Source organism: Sphaerodactylus townsendi, linkage group LG02 (genome assembly GCF_021028975.2).
Source record: "Sphaerodactylus townsendi isolate TG3544 linkage group LG02, MPM_Stown_v2.3, whole genome shotgun sequence".
NCBI classification, from domain to species: Eukaryota; Metazoa; Chordata; class Lepidosauria; order Squamata; family Sphaerodactylidae; genus Sphaerodactylus; species Sphaerodactylus townsendi.
In genome coordinates, this window is record NC_059426.1 from 51,588,018 (window position 1) to 51,605,412 (window position 17,395).

Here is a 17,395-nt window from a genome sequence, read left to right on the forward strand (position 1 = left end):
AGTTCCCATCATCCCCTGCCAGCATGATGCTGGCAGGGGATGATGGGAATTGTAGTCCATACCATCAGGAGGGCCGCGAGTTTGACACCTACGCTTAAAGGCTCCTTTCGATTTGTCTGAACATTCCCAAGCTTGCTATGTGAACCAGTTAATGCTTCACTGAAATTGGGTGCCATTGTACCCTAGATTAGAAACGACTCCACTTATAAGGTCCAATACTCCTAAAACATAGTAAGAGGAAAAAAATGAAGAACACCTGAAACTGCTACTGAATACCCTCAACCTGCATCCACCCATCTGGCAGCTGTGATAAATGAAGCTTTTTGGCATAGGGAGTAAGTTCACTTACAGGCAGGCTTCAGCAATGTTATCCATTACACACTTCAGAAACTAAGCACTAACTATTCCCAACTCCTTGGCAGTGCTCCTCTTTTTAAAAAAAATCTCTTAGACTTTTCTCGTCGTAATTCCACAGGGCCCAGTTTTCAGCCCACCACTTTCTCAGCATGCTCTCTGAATATTTCCAAAGAGAAATGCTGTGCTTTGAAGCCTAAGCACCAGGGATCTCTTTGAAAGCTCTGGGCTAAAGCAAATTACCTCAAGGTCATAAATGGTTGTCATCTAGATTCAGATATCTGCACATGACAGGATCAGCAAAAAAAACAACAGGTCAAGGACTGGGCCGTGAGTTGATAGATGGGAAAACCATTAGTATCAGCAGACAGAACCAAATGAAATCAAGGCCAAGTGAAGCCAAGCTGAATAATGTAAATCAGGGTTAGGAATCCGAGCAACACTAAAGGCAAGTAATGGAATGTGACACTGACAGAATAGCTTGCCAGCCAGTGCCACATAGCAGCTAGAAGCACTAGTAGGAAAATTCTTTGTTCAAATCAGCAAAACCACTATTCCTTCGTTGCCCCGTTCTCCTCCCACCAAGTTCTTGTACAAGTGGTAATAGTTGTAGTGTTCCTTGTACAACAATTGTGCATTTTACTGAAATAATGCCTGTGAAGCACTTTGCATACTTTGTATGCTACATAAAAATACTGCAGTGAAAGCGTTGCTAACCAGCTCTTGGTAAACTTGAAAACTTGGGTAACAGGCATACCAGGAATTTGGTACCCACTCTGACCAGCCTGGTGACAGTGTGTTGGTAGTTTTATCAAGTGGTCAGCAGCAATTCCCATGATCTGGCCAGCACATGGAGTCTGCTGCTACTGATCAGTGCACCCAAGAAGGTAGCAGTGTCAAGTGGACTGCCAGGCACTGCTACCTTCTTGCTATCACTGAGCTAAGCCCACTGGCTAGCAGCAGCAATGCTAAGTGGGAGGCAGTGGAGTGAGCTGAGGGCCTCAGTCCTGTCTCAGGCATGAAGTCTGGCACTGCTACTCTCCTGGGTGGTATGGAGGGGCAAAACACATTAAGATAATGGGTCAGCCATCAGATCAATGGTCTGACACTGAAGAACATTACCTCACCTTGGAACAGCAGGAAAAAGCCCACCCCAGACCCCCAGTCAGGTGTTCAATATTATCACACCTTGGAACATTACCTCACCTTGGAACAGCAGGAAAAAGCCCACCCCAGACCCCAGTCAGGTGTTCAATATTATCACACCACCATGGTGCTAGATCAGGGGTAGGGAACCTGCGGCTCTCCAGATGTTCAGGAACTACAATTCCCATCAGCCTCTGTCAGCATGGCCAATTGGCCATGCTGGTAGGGACTGATGGGAATTGTAGTTCCTGAACATCTGGAGAGCCGCAGGTTCCCTACCCCTGTGCTAGATAATATTGTTCCAATAGCGCTCACCATCAGAGTCTAGTGCTGGCCATTAGGTCTCTGTCTCCTGGACATCTACTACAAGACTGGTAAATATAATCTTTGATGCCCCATCCCTTCTCTATATATATCAAAAACTTGTCTTTCATCTCTAAATCACATCCTAGAAAACATCGTATGTGTGTGTTTTTACCCCCAGTAACTGAGTGATTGTGAGTGGGATTTTATTTAATTCTTTTTTCTTATTTTTCCAATAAAACCAAGTTACCCAAGTTACCCATTTGTGTGTGTGTGTATGTGTGTGTATATAAAGTTACCCACGCTCCTTAAGCAACGCTAAGGGACCTTGTGCTCTATAGCTAATTTCCCTAACAAAGAAGGTCGTTGCATCCCAGCATTTCAGGTAACACTTGTTACCACTGAGCTCAGCTCACTGGCCAGCAGCCGAAGAGCTAAGCAGGAGGCAGTGGAGTGGGCTGTGGACCTCAGCCAGGTCTCATGCACGTCAGGGTCCCATTGGGTACTCCTGCCTGCTCACCACCACTATGTGTAAAAATTTAGGTAACTGGCATTTTTAAATTAACTGGCAATCCCCATTCTCCTTGGATGCTGGTTAACAAACTTTTATTATATTACTATCATTTACTCTGATGTAGTTTTATTGATACCATTCAGATATTCCAGCACACTATGTTAGGACAAGAAAACTCCTGTTTAGTTAAGATCTGTCCCACAGATTTAAGACTTTTAAGGAGTCTATGACCATTTAAAATGCAGACATATATACATTCAATATCAGCCTAAGTGGTGTTTTAAAATAATGTCAAGGACAACACAATGATTTTCATATACCTACCAGCTACATTTATCTTTTCAGCAGTTCCTGAACTGGGAAGAGCAGTGGTGGTACTGTTTGTAGCGTTTGCAGCTGTGCCATTGATTACAAGGTTCTCCACTTTGGACTCAAGCTTCCCAATACGCTGCAAGATATTATCCAGTAGGACAGCAAGTGTTTTCTTCAGATCTAAGTCAGGAAGGAAATTAAAGCTAGTGAGCATTTATTTATTTACTTCATTTATAACTTGCCTTTCCCCCCAATGCAGACCCAAATTTGCTTCCATTGTTTTCCTTTCCTCCATTTTATCCTCACAACAGCAACTCTATGAGGTAGGTTAAGGTCAGAGTCTGTGACTGGACCAACATCATCCAATAAGACCCATTATTTGTAAGCCACCTAAAGCTAAGAGGAAAGGCAGGATATAAATATTACAGAAGATTTAAATTTAAAATCCCACACAAAATTTCCATTGTCAGCAGATGGCTTTCTTTCCCTTTCTGTCCAAAATGCTCCCTCAAACGCAGTTCTTTGGGGACAAAGGACTTTGGGGACAAAGGACTTCCAGGAACAAGGTTCAGGTCTGATGCCTGAAGGGGTTATTTGTGAAAATTGCCATGTTTCCTTTCTACAACAGAAACGATATATTCTGCCTTTTATACTGAAACATTTGCATCACATGATGGTGACCACATTGATCACTAATTGTTCCCACAGTAAAACACACCAAACGTAGGAGGAAATGAAGGGGTGAGGGGAATTCCTTAAGACAGAAGCAAGCTGTATGAGGATCAAGAATATATTGGAGAAAATGGCAAACGAATAAAAAATAGGAATAAGATTACATGACTTGAGTAGTATCCTCAAAGCCATATCTGATTCCAATATGCTGTACTTTCCTTAACAAAATACCAAGCTAAGTTGTATACTTTCTGAAACTTATGATCATATTCTATTAGTGTTCTTTGCACTAAAGTCATACATAGAATGTAACACTGTGGTTAGGTTTATCAATCTGAAGTTTCCAGTTCAAGATTTCCAGGTCTTCTGTTAATATGACAGGTAGCCTAAGGTGAGCCACTGTTTCTCATTTTCAGTTTTCTGTCAACACCACCAATCAGTTAATATTATGCATATTGTTGTTAGGATAACTGAAAGCATATCAAACACTGAGTAGTTTAGGAAAAACCCTTCTACATCAATTTCATTAATATTATAGTTTTCAACTCCACATATATTTTCAATTCTAGCCCTAATGAGAAATGTGATTAGAATTGAAAATTAAGGTATTTGACATTAATGATAAATTTGAATCATGTACGCTACTGGGAAAATAATTCTATTTTATCCTTGAACTGGAAACTGTCAGAAACCCTCCATCAGATTTCTGAACTTTCAAGCAGGCACCACTTGCCCTTACACTTCACAACTTTCCTCTGTAATCGTGAAGATTACAAAGCCTCTTATCAGTAACAAAAGCAGGTTTTAGCTATGAGTCCAATTCCTTTCCATGCTGAGTACAGCTGCACACAGATGAGTACAGCTGGACACAGAGTTGATTCTAGGCTCAACTCTGACATAATGAGAAGCAATGGTTTATCATTCCAGAAACAAGTCCTAACAGGCTGGACTCACTGATTGCCCCACCTCCCCCTTGTCATACTCATGGTTCCTTATAGTAACAAGATCATGCCAAATGACAGGTTGTGGTTTGTTCGGTTGCCAACAAACTCGGTTTGCCATCCACAATTTGATTCTGGTTTGTTCACAAGGTAATAAAGTGCAGTTTGTGGATTAATGTAACCAGGGCAGCACAAAAAAACAAACACCCCACAGCCATTTATTGGGAAAGTGGAAGTCTTCATGTGGAAGTATATACGAATTCAGAAGCAGATACAAGTCTACCAAGGCCATTTCTTATTACAACAAACCAAGCTTCATAGTTATGGCTGAATGCAGCTCAGGAATCTCTACAATTAAAACTAAATAAACCAAAAGACAGATGAAGTGCAAATTCGGGTTGACAGTTTCTAATTAGGTCAGGAAGTTATATGAAAGATACTCTTAGAAAATGTACTTGGGTTTCCTCCAACAAAGGATGAACAGCCTTTGGCATCCACATGTCTTGGGAATTTTCTTTAATGAACAAACAATATCTCCCCTGGGGAAAGTGGACAGAAACTCATCATAATTTTCCATATTTGGTCAACTCAAGCACCTGCCTGGAACAAACTCTGTTTAGTTATCAATACACAGTAGAGTAATACTTTTCCAAGCTAAAATTGCCTTCTGACTGTCACAGACAAACAGGAGTTATAGAACAATGGTTACTTGTTACTTGGACCATGATGTGATGCAACAGTCAACTGTCTAGGGGATAGTGACCTCAACCACCCCAGCAAATGCTTTCTCAAAAACACCAGAAATGAGGAAATGAGATAAAGGAAATGAGACAAAGATGTAACAAAAGCAGCATAGCTACCCAGCATCTCTGGCATCTGTTCTAAAGAGGCACTTTCTTTCCAAACAGAGAAGGGAAAGAAGATACGAGGTGGCAAATGAATGGCTCCAAGCTCTAACCTGTGTGCAGGCCTAATCTAGGGCATCATAACCTTTGGCAAGATTAACCGACAAAGCAAGTTAAAAAAAGATTTCTTGATGATAAAAATGGTGATGAAAGAAAGAACTATTCTAAGCACGAACAATCTGAACAAGCAATTGGCAGCTAACTTTCTGGAAAGTCTGAAAAGAAGCAGCTACTTTCTGACAAAGCACACAGAAAGGGCTAGAAAGGGAAAACCAGCAGTGCTGGGAACACACACAGACACACTGCTTTTAAAGGACCCCTTGAGCACATTCAAGCAATTAGGGAAAATTAGTAAAAACAAAAAGAAGGTTTTGAGTGCCATTAGTTCATTCGTTTATTTATGAACTTATTTAATTCATTTGTACTCCACTTTTCTCCCCAATGGGGACCCAAAATGGCTTACACTGCTATATTCTCCTCAATTTTATTCTAGCAACAACTTAGTGAGGAAGGTTAGGTTGACAGAATGTGACAGACCCAAGGTCACCCACCTAGTGAGTTTCCACAGCATGAATGGGAATTCTAACCCAAGTCTTCCAGATGAACACTCTTAATCACTGCGGCCCCTTCCGCACACGCAAAATAATGCGTTTTCAAACCACTTTCACAACTGTTTGCAAGTGGATTTTGCTATTCTGCATAGCTTCAAAGAGCACTGAAAGCAGTTTGAAAGTGCATTATTCTGCATGTGCGGAATGAGCCTGCACTACACTGATTCTCTTTGAGTCTCATTTTCATTGCTCTGTAGAAAGACTTTAAAAATGTAATAGGTAGAAACAGAAACTTGAAAAATAAGACCTGAACACTAAAATATCAGCAATAAAATATAGCCATCTGATAATTGAGAGGAATGATTTGATTCAATAGTTAAAGTTGTCAGTAAAAGAAACTTGTGATTGTTAAATAGTAATTTGTATCTATGAATTTTGCTTTATATGCTGAACAAAGTTTTACATAGTTGGTTACTATCTTTTAATAATGTTGCACAGTTCAAGAAAATTATTTAAATTAGGGAATTTATATTCTGGCTGTCATAAATACTCTAGCTGGTATACTCAAAACTTGTGTAATTTTAGCGCTTTGTTTTCATATAATAGTGAGTAAAGAGATATGAAAAGAATACTGAGCTTTATGAAGATCCCTGAAACTTTTACTAATATCCTTGATAAGAATTAAGAAGACCGAAGAAGTGAAGAGAGTGGTTTTATTACAAATGAGATAAACAGAAATGCAAGAGAGATTTGATGAATTATTTCAGCATTAATAACACAACTGAAAGTACTACAATGATATAGGAGGCTAATAAGGCCTTCATTAGTGGAACTTTAATAGCAATGTCTGCCAAAAATAAAAAAAAGAGAAACAAAAATCAATAAGGAAAATCACAGACAAAAAGATGTTAGAACAAGACCTTAAAACTATTGGCAACAAAGAAGTCTGAAGGAATTAAAACCACTGAAGAATCAAATGTTTCTGTTAGTAATAGAAGAAATGCAGGAAAAAATCTTTAAAAATTAAAACAAAGATATTTCAAATGTGCAAAGAAATATGGAAGATACTAAGTAAAGAAAGAGAAAAAAGAATACCTGGGATTAAGTGGTTCATGCAGAGCAAGAAATACATGAATAAATATCTTTATTTAAAAGACTCTATAGATATGGAAGGTATAGGGAAACATTTAGTGTAAGTACCAATTGAAAGATTTAAATCTGAGCACAGAAGAATTATAAACCAAGTAATAGCAATACAAGAAATTAATCATGTTATAAAAAAAATCTCAAGAAGGACAAAGCACCTAGACCACATGGTCTCACAGCAACTTATTATAAATATTAGTATTAGGGAAATATTAGTAAAGCCCTTTCAAAGAGTAATGAATGAAATACAAGAAAGATTATACCATCTACTTGGCAAGAAGTGAATAGAACCTTAATATATAAAGAAGGGAATTAACCATATTACTACCATTGTATACACCAGTCTTATTACTAAACATGGATTATAAAATCTTCACAACAATAATGACTGAAAGATTAATGGTCCAATCCAGAAACTGCAGTGTCTGGGACCAGCATCACTCCCATGCCACCATGCACCCTCCAGAGGGCTTCCAGGCAGCACAGGGAGGCAGTGAAGATCTGCAAAATCTGAGAGCTACACTGGTGGTCCTCAGTCTGAAAGCCTGGTAGAAGCCAACTAAACGAGGCTCCATCCCTGGGAATGCCCCTGGAGTGCCCTCAGCTGCACTGGCATCCAGGACGCCACTCTGAGGGCCAGACTCTCTTCTGGGTCAGGCACTGCTGAGGTCTGCAATTCTCATCTGTCTCTCAGTTTCCCCTCCCAACTGGTGTAAGTGCCCATCCCCACACTGGCTCCAAGAGTCCATTCAGCTCCTCCAGAGGATTGGGATGCCTCTGATCTGAGATTCTTAACGGCATTTCTTTCCTTTTGTGTAATGTTGATGGAGGGATTTGCTGGAGGGACCCAAACACAGGATTTGCATTCATCAATACTACTGCTGCTGCAGGGCATGAAAATGTGAACCACTCCCTGGACTGATAAGCAATACAATACTATCAACCACATTTTTGCATAATAAGTTCCACCCAAACACTTACTGATTGGTTCCCCATCCTGGGACATGGACAATATATACCCCAAACATTCCCTACTCTCTGGACCCAGTGTGTAACAGACTTCCCTCTGTGATACACCTCTGAAGATGCCAGCCACAGATGCAGGCGAAACGTTAGGAACAAGATCCACCAGACCATGGCCACATAGCCCGGAAAACCCACCAGAACCAGTTGAATCCGGCCGTGAAAGCCTTCAACAATACAATATTAGTAACGTACTGACCATGAATAACCATTCAAGTATTGGGAGAAAAGAAGATAAAAAGAAAAAAAGAGGAATATGGAAGGTAAAAGGGCAGCCTTTTCCTTGGGTAATTATATGAAGGCAGCAATTTTCTATCGTTTCATGCACAGGCTTCTCCTCTGACTTGAACCAGGGATTATTGAACGGGGGTTAGAATCTAGAATCTGGGTAACTGATTGGCTGTGCAGATTAAAATAAGGATCTGGCAGCAGTTACTACCAGTGCTGGTTTTATTATCATACTCCTTTATTGCAGTCTATTTTTAAAATTGCTCCTCATGCCTCATATACTTGGATTTCCTGTGTGTGTGTGTGTGTGTGTGTGTGTGTGTGTGTGTGTGTGTGTGTGTGTGTGTGTGTGTGTGTGTGTGTGTGTGTGTGTATGTGTCCCCGACTTCCACAGCAGCCATTTGGTCACCCACCACCCTCTGTCAGAATTCCAGATGAGCCCACAGGCTCACAAAGATTCAGAATGATGCTTTGAGGTGAACTATGTCTGTTATGCCATAGCACAATCCTTTGTGACCTTGGTTGGTAATCTGTTCTGCAGTCAGTGCAGCTTCTCTCCAGTGTCCATCCAGAATCCTTGAATCAACACACATAATTCAGGAGAGATGACAGGAGTCAGCACAATGACCCAAACAATATTATGGTCATTCTGCTTTAGGGAATAAGTGTGTGGTACAAATCAAAAGGGGAAAGGACTACAAGCACTAGAATATAAGGCCTTCAATTCAAAACTTCTGGCGCAACTTATCTTTATCTGTGGGTAGCATCTGTGCCCAGATTTTGGGTTGGCTTTTTGCCTAAGCTACTTGATTCATTAAATTCTTTTTCTTCCTGAATAACAGCAGGAACACATGCTCCTGCTTGTATCAGCTCAATTTGCAGCACAGTTGAAGCATAAACAATGGAAGCTAAAAGGATGACTGCCTCCTCTCTGGACAAGATGCCCAATGAGTGATGCTACAGTCATCAGGAAATTCTCACTCCAACACAGCCAGAAAGATCTGAATCTCTTTTTTTCTTTGCTGATCAAAGAGAGGAAGGGGAAAATGCTATACTCAGGGACAAAATAAGGTATCTGGCCAGTCACAATACTAGCCTTCAAGATAACATTAACTGGGAGTTTGAAAGATTGTCTTTCTTTTAATATTAATCACAAATACATTTAATTTTCATTTACTGTTTTGAATATTTTGGGCAACTATTTTTCCCTTTCAAGCAAAGTGCAATAATAGTGTTTAAATAATTCTGAGTTTTAATACAGAATTTCTAAAATATTATGTCTTCTTTTACTCAGTGTGAGTAAAATTCTAGCCCAAAAGTGTAAGTTAACTTTGTAAAATAAAGATGTTTGTCTAAGTCTGTGTAAGCCAAGGACAAGAGAGGAAGATCACACATCTTTGCCCATCTTTAAAATGTAAACTGCTACTCCCACAATCTCAATTTGCATCAAGGCCCTGCAGGAAAAGTAGGCAGGGTTAACCTTCCAAACCTGGCTTCATTAAAAATACACATTTTAAAGGATGATCTTTTTTTAACAAAGGGCTAATAGCGAAATGCAGGAAATTACTTTCTATCAAGCAGAGGTTTAAAAGTTAAAAGTCTTCCTCATTTTCCTGCATAGTGCAAATGCATATGAGAATCTGCAATTTGAGTTTTATAGACAGATAGCAACGCACTATCTTTGTACCCTCATTTTTTTGCCTTAGAAATGAGACCAACTTTTCAATATTTCACTTTGCATTAACAAATATTTATGTCTATCAACTTATTTTTCATGCTAATGCGGTTTTTGTTTCTTTTCTGGTCTTGGTGTTTATGGAAGCCAGATATTTAGTCAATTGACCAAATTTCTATCATTAGGACAACATTTATTCATATGGTTGAAAGCAATAACAAAGTATTACTCCAACAGATTTTCAGTTGGAAAAATGGGAGCCATACCTGTGCCTTTTCTCCAAACATACTTTATTTATTTTATTTATTTATTTTGTTGGCAATAAGACTTGCAGTATTTCACTTGCAACCACCTTCTCTGTTAAGGAAGCATTAAATACTTCCTAAAGACAGGACAGCTAGCCTCCCTGGAAGATTTAAGTAATAAAGAATGCCAAGAGACACAGAAGTAAGTAGTAGGTTTTAGACTTCCAGGAACCCTATCCATATCTTCAGACTGAATAAACTGGAAAGTATCCCAAACAATTGAAGAAGTCAGGATGCTGGCATCATCTGACTTCAGACACTACTGGCGTCTATCCTTTTCAACAGTGATTCCATTTTGCAAAACACTAGAGAACCAGTCTCTCACTGAGAGGATCGCCACAATATGCAGGGCATTCACATAGAATTCATCACTTAGTTTTGTTTTATCCATTTGCCTTTTATCATTACCGCCCAGTATTTTCAAGGGATTTCACAAATAAAGTAATTGAATTACCGCAGCCTGTGAGCTCATAATCACCCCAGGCCATAATGACAAGAACAACTTCCAAAAAGGTAACCTGATGAAGCCAAAACAGCAGTCTTGATAGACCTTCCAGACTAACAAATGTATTGTGGCAGCTCTGACTCCCTACTTGGCTGATGTTAACGCCAAAATTAGAAAACAAAACAAACTATTCAAGAGAGAAAAAAAGGCAATACAAAAGAAGTCTCATTTCAGTCTACCTGATAGTAAGAAGGCCTGGAGAAATACTTTTTAACTGCTTTTCATGAAATCCCAAATAAAATAAAGTTTGCATACCACTCCGGAAAGGATTGTATTACTTCCTGTTTCTGTCCTCCTACGTCAGGGGTCCGCAACCTGTGGCTCTCCATATGTTCAGGGACTACAATTCCCATCAGCCCCTGCCAGCATGGCCAATTTGTAGTCCATGAACATCTGGAGAGCCGCAGGTCGCAGACCTCTGTCCTATGTTATACACAGAAGCCTGAATAGCACAGATTAGCTCCAGCAGAGTTGGTCATGGTAATACTTGAATAGGAAACCATCAAAGATGGTCAATGTGGCTGTGCTGAGGAAGGTAATGACAAACCACCTCTACTTATCTCTTGCTTTGAAAATTCTATGAGTGGTCACAAAAAGGCAGTTGTGACTGGATGTCACAGGTATCTCAACAAGTCTAAATATGCTTGTTAGCATCTTAGTTCAAAACAAGATCACACTCCATGATCTATCCTAGGCATTCAGGCTGTTTGAGGATAATGCAAGTGTACTGAATTTTTCCAAAAACAACTGGTAACTCAGTAGACCGCCTTCATATAACCAACTGGCCAGTCAGACAGCCACGCTTTGGACCAGCTTCAAAAGAGTCTATGGGATACCCTTTAGTAATAAGGCAGAGACCCTGAAAACTCTGCTTTCCCCTATCATATGAAGTGCCTGAAGCTGCAGACTTGTCAATGTATATTATCCTATACTTGCTATTCATCCAGATTTGCTATGAAAGAGGCAGCTGTGAACTGGAACATTTTGAGAAAAAGAATCTCCCTGGCAAGGATTAAAAGCTAGTATTTGGTTTCCAGCCAGTGGAAAGGCTGAGCTCATTGTGGTCACTTGCCAGCTATTAATATGTCTCTTTTTAACTTCAGAATTCTCTCTTTTAAAAAACAGAGAAGCTGTAGGACAGTCCATATCTCAACCAGGAGGTGGAAATATATTTTTGCTGCTACGAACTACCCCCAAAACTGTAGAGTTTTCAGATCCTGCTGTATATAACTGTGGCTTTGCGCCCTGAAGATATCATTTTGGGATTTTTTTCAATAATATGGTCATTTTTTAAAACAAGGAAATTAGAAAGAACATGCCTCCGCCCCAGTGATTTCAGTTTTCCTGTTACAGCAAACAATATTCCTGTCATTTCACTAATGAAGTCTTTGTATTTTGATGTTCCAAGGAAAACACATTTTTATTTGGAGAGAGCCTCAAAATCCTGTAAGAATGGAGATCTGTTACTACTGCAATTGGGTATGCACTACATGGATCCTAAAGCCTCATTTGGATTAGAAACTAGGACGGGGCAATCAGGCAGTTCCAATATAGGCTAAAGATGTCAACATGCTGATTCAGCTTGCCTGCCATTTTCATTTTCCATTCTGTGTGTGAAGTGCCATCAAGTTGCTTCTCCCTCATGAAGATCCTATGAATCAATGCTCTCCAAAATATCCTATCATTAACAGCCTTGTTCAGGTCTTTGAAACTGAGGGCCATGGCTTCCTTTATAGACTCAATCCATCTCTTATTGGGTCTTCTTTTCCTGCTGCCTTAAACTCTTCCTAGCATTATTGTCTTTTCCAGCGACTTGTGTCTTATTATATGATCAAAGTACAATAGCCTCAGTGCAGTTATTTTAGCTTCTAAGGACAGGTCTGGCTTGATTGATTTAGAATCCACTTCTCTGTCTTTTTGGCAGTCCACAGTATCTGCAATACATTTCAAAAGAATCTACTTTCCTCCTTTCAGCTTTCTTCATTGTTCAACTTTCATGCCCATACACTCCCCCCCCCCCTCGTTGCACATAAACAGGCTTTCCTAACTTTGCAACTGGGATATCCTTTCTCAGATTCTCCCCCTGTCACACACAGGCAGACAGTCTTCCCTAACTTTGCAAATGGGTTCTACCTTTTCAGATCCACTCCACCCAGACACACACACAAAGACAAGCTCCCATAACTTCTGCAAATGTTACTCCTTTCTCATATCGCCCCCCCCCATACAGACTTCTCTAACTTTGCAAACACACACACCCTAAATTTTCAAATGGGCTCTCCTTTCTTAGATCCCTCCCACCCCCCCACCCCCAACAGAGAGGCTCCCCTAACTTTGCAAATAGGCTCTTCTGGCTCAGTTGCAGCTTGACAGAATTTGTCTCATGTTTCCAGGCAGGAAATTCTTTAAAGTTCACCACAGGGACCTTGTCCTGGTGAAAAGAACACTGCGAGGGGAGAAGGGGAGTTTGGTTTCCTTCTGTACTTTGTCCCTTTTTCAAGGGAAAAGCCAGGGAGAAGCATGCTGTGGGGGAGGAGGGGAGTATGGACTCCTATAGTAAGGGCTGCTGGGAAATATAGTCCTTGCCTCTCTGGGAGGAGCTCTAATTTAGGCCCTCCCAGTTGGCCTAGGACTGCACTTTCCAGCAGATCTTGCTATTTCTGGTTCGTCATTGGGAAGACATTGCTCAATTATATAGTAAAATTTGTCAGAGTTAGAGGGCTTACCAGACTTAAAAAAACAAAGACCAGGAAATGCAAGAGATTACTCCCCCACCTTTGCCATCAGTAAACACTTCTAGTCACAATTCAAACCAAAGAAACAGCTTTAGTATTTAATATTTATACTTACCAAGCTCCTTGGCAAGGGACTAAATATCCATATCAGCTGAATATAGGATGGTGGGCTTGAATGTTACAGCTATGTAACTAAAAAGGATAGCCGATTAGCTACTAAAGCAAATCTGTTTGTGGTTACCCAGTTCAACATCAGCATGTATAGCTGAACTGCATCCTTGAACTGCAGGTGACTGAAGATACCTTCATATAACTCTGGAGGGAAGGAGCCTAACTATAATAGGATATACACTTACCATAAGCAGTCATAGTCCCAACGTATGGTCCATCCACCACATTTCTATTCTCTTCTGCCAGTGCTTTTATATACCTTTTGCTTAGGTCCAGTATTTGTTCACGAAGCACTGAACTAGTTTCGTGTTGATTCTTCTGTTGGATAGTAAAATGCAACAGCATCATTCCCCAAATGAATCCAAAAGTCACAAGAAAGAAGCCAAGTTTCTGAGAGGACAACTTCCATGGACTAAAGTATGCCATGGCTGTTCAACCAGCTCTGAAGTCTCTTCAGTTTGGTTTTACAGCCCAAAACCAAGGGTTAAATTCATAGTTCAGGTGTGCAACAGTCACAACTCAGGAGACATTCCAGCTCATTAGTCAGCAAGTTGTCTTCGTTAAACTCCATCCTATTGCTGCAAAGAGAAAGGAAAGGTATGATTATTCAAAGCAGGAAGCATGTAATCTTCTAGCTTTCATCCAAAGTAATAGAAATATGGTTTTCTGTAACTTTGTAATGGTTATGAATTAATATTTTATCATATGAATCACTGTACAAAAGAGTCCAAGAAATATCTGAGCAGTGAACAAGAAATGTGACTTAACAGTTATAGATTATACTCTGCAAAAAAACTGAAGTGAAGTCAACATTGCATACTGTGTAAAGTTTCAAATTTGAATTCCTATTAAAAAATCTTTTCATATATGAGAGAGGCATGATGAAAAAGAGACTGCATCTTTTGTTCTTTGCCAGTTTTACAATGTAAGCTTGCAACAATACTGTAGTTTTGGCCACAGAAATGGCATATGGCTAGACTTCTGTTTCTCGATCCCCTCATGAGGAAAGTGAAGACTCCCATGGGAAGAAACAAAAAAGGTTGTGCATTATTTAAACAAGTGCTTACACTAAAAGATGTTACCAGTTATTCAGATGCTGAGAAGAATCACTTATTGTTCCCGTGTGTGGCCTCTACCTCTTTTGAAATCGCACAGTGCAGTCATGTAATCACAGACCACTCTGGTAGCTGAAAAGTAACTTTGTGATGTAACATATGCCATTAAAGGTATTCGAAATCGAACTTTGTGATGTGATTTTTTTTAACTTGCATAATACTGTTTTGCTATTCCAGTTTTAGCACATTGGAGAAGTGAAGCCATGCTGGATGATACATCCAACATTTCTACAGGGAACTTCCTAGGGACGGAGTGGAAAAGAACTTCGCTCTGCTCTGCTTCTCATCACTGCACTCATCACTCATCTCAGAGTGCAAATTAGATATCTCAGAATGCAAATTAGATATCTCAGAATGCAAATTGCAAATAATGGGAGATCTCATTATTTCGGTGCAAGATTTTCCCTTGATTGTCTCAGAATATGCTTGTATAGTCCATAAAAGTATTATGCTGCTACCATAATAATCCAATATAGTATGACTATTTTCTGTGTTATTTCAAAAGGCCCATTCTGTGGAAATATTTTTTTAAAGTATCCTGCCTTTCCAGAGATAAAGGAAGCATGTACAACCTTATTTATTACCAACCTTATTTATTATTTTATTTATTTATTTATTTATTTATTTATTTATTTATTTATTTATTTATTTATTTATTTTATTTTATTTTATTATTCGGTTTTATATACCGCCCTACCCCCGAAGGGCTCTGGGTGGTGAACAACATAAGATTACAGGCATACAATAAACTCTTAAACAAATTAAATTAAAATGCAGCAAACAACATATTAAACAATGTCCGCAATAATCCTCATTAAACCCTCCCAAGAGGGGAGAAAGAAAGATGGGTCCCATAGATGATAAGGGACCCTAAACACAGGAAAGTAGAGGGGGCACTTTGTGCTTTGTCCAGTTTTATGTCTTGTTCTAACACCCACTCTGTCCTGTATTTTGTTTGTTTTTACTGTTATGCCTAATAAAGGTCAGTTGAAGTTGATATACAAGTCTACCTACAATTAGCATTAAAAGAATCCAACAGTTAATCACACAATAAAAACAGTAACAGAAGCAACCAATTCCCAATTTACTGAAAGACCCCACAAAGCAAATGTGCAAACCTGGCAAAAAGACATCCAGGGAGCTTTGTATATTTTCCCTGTTAAGCATTCTGCCAGATAGAGGCCACAACCAGAGAAAGTATAAGCCTTGAAAAGCTGTCTGAATCTGCCAGACAGAGCTGCATTAGCCAAATTGGTATGTAGGCTCCTAGGGTGAGAAGTCAAAACGAGAACTTGAATAAAAGATAAAAGCCGACTGGATGCCAGTGAAACATTTAGAAATTAGTTGAATAGGAGTACTTCAGAATGCAAACTGCAAATGACCAAACAGCTGGAAACCTCCAATGTGAAGCCACCCCATAATGTGACTGACAAGATTGCTTCACTAGCGCCCATGGTCCCTTCCTCATATGATAACTTAGTAACCTTTATGGATCTAGGAATCCCCAATCCAAGAGCTTATTCTTTGACACCCAATTCATTGAAGCCTTGGATTTATGAACTTTATTGAGGTCTCACCTCATTGAGGATCTATTCCTAAATGAAATATATATTTTTCCATGCCACTTTCCATGCGTTTTTGGAGTCTGGATTTTGGACCCTGACTCAAGGAAGGTATAATTAAGCAGGCACTGAGATTTCAGGGAGTGTGCTAGGATATGTTCTGAAAGATATAGAGCAGTGGTTCTCAACCTTCCTAATGCCATGACCCTTTAATACAGTTCGTCATGTTGTGGTGACCCCCAACCATAAAATTATTTCTGTCTCGGTTCCTAAGACCATCAGAAATATGAGTTTTCCGATGGTCTTAGGGGACCCCTGTGAAAGGGTCATTCGACCCCCAAAGGGGTCGCGGCCCAAAGGTTGAGAACCGCTGATATAGAGGATGCAGTTTTCTGAAAACAGTAAAAAATACTTGTTATCCAGCACTTTTCATGCCTTTTTATTTGCTGTATATTTCTTGAAGATGCCAAGCTAAGACAGTCTCAGTTAATTTTACTTCTCGATCCTAGTCTGGTCCTGTTCCTAGTCTATTCCTCAAAAATGAAATTGAGAACAGTGTGTGTTTTTGTCTCGATTTAATTTTTAACGGACTTGGAGAGCACTAACAGAAAGAAAAGGTTATGTTCCAGGTTGTAGAGAGAAAGGAAAAACAGAAGATGAAGTAATGTCACTGTCTGATAAACACCGCCTACTGTTCAAGTTCATATGGGCAGTACTTACAAGCTAACTTAGTTGTTTTGAAAAAGAAACAACCCAGGTGATGTAGTAATTAAGCACACACGCAGAACTGCTCACAATATTGCTGGGTTTGAATGGTAAGCAAAACAGAAATTCAACTTGACAATAACAAGCATCTTAAAACAAGGTGCGTTCAAATGTCAACTGCATTTTTGTGATGTTAGCAGCACCATTAGGAACAAAACAGGATATAAGTTTAATCAACATAGGTAACATTACACCTGACAAAGCTCTGGCCCTGTTGTAGCTATTTAAGTAAAGGAGAGCTATCCTCCTTGATATGTGGGCTCCTTAAGTAACATTCATTATGAAAAGGCTTTTGTTTGAGGGAACAGGAAAATGACTTGTTTTCAGTGACCGTATTATCCCCCCAAGTGCAACTGCTTATTTCTTGGTTTGAGAGCCTTCAATTTACCACAGTTATGTTATCCATATTATTTATTCATTTAAAGTACTCATATGCTGCCTTTCCAAACAACTACTTGAAGTGGCTT

At 39.6% G+C, this 17,395-nt stretch overlaps 1 protein-coding gene across 1 annotated transcript in view; it reads right to left on the minus strand.

Annotated features, from left to right (window-relative positions):
• MGAT5 (alpha-1,6-mannosylglycoprotein 6-beta-N-acetylglucosaminyltransferase) overlaps positions 1 to 17,395 on the minus strand; it is a 134,242-nt gene that overhangs the window by 54,611 nt on the left and 62,236 nt on the right. Inside the window, exons 3-4 of the mRNA XM_048483336.1 lie at positions 13,672 to 14,064; positions 2,642 to 2,809 (exon numbers count right to left, since the gene is read on the minus strand). Coding sequence (XP_048339293.1) covers positions 2,642 to 2,809; positions 13,672 to 13,912 — 409 coding nt within the window. The 5' untranslated portion in view covers positions 13,913 to 14,064. The remainder of the gene's footprint in view (positions 1 to 2,641; positions 2,810 to 13,671; positions 14,065 to 17,395) is intronic.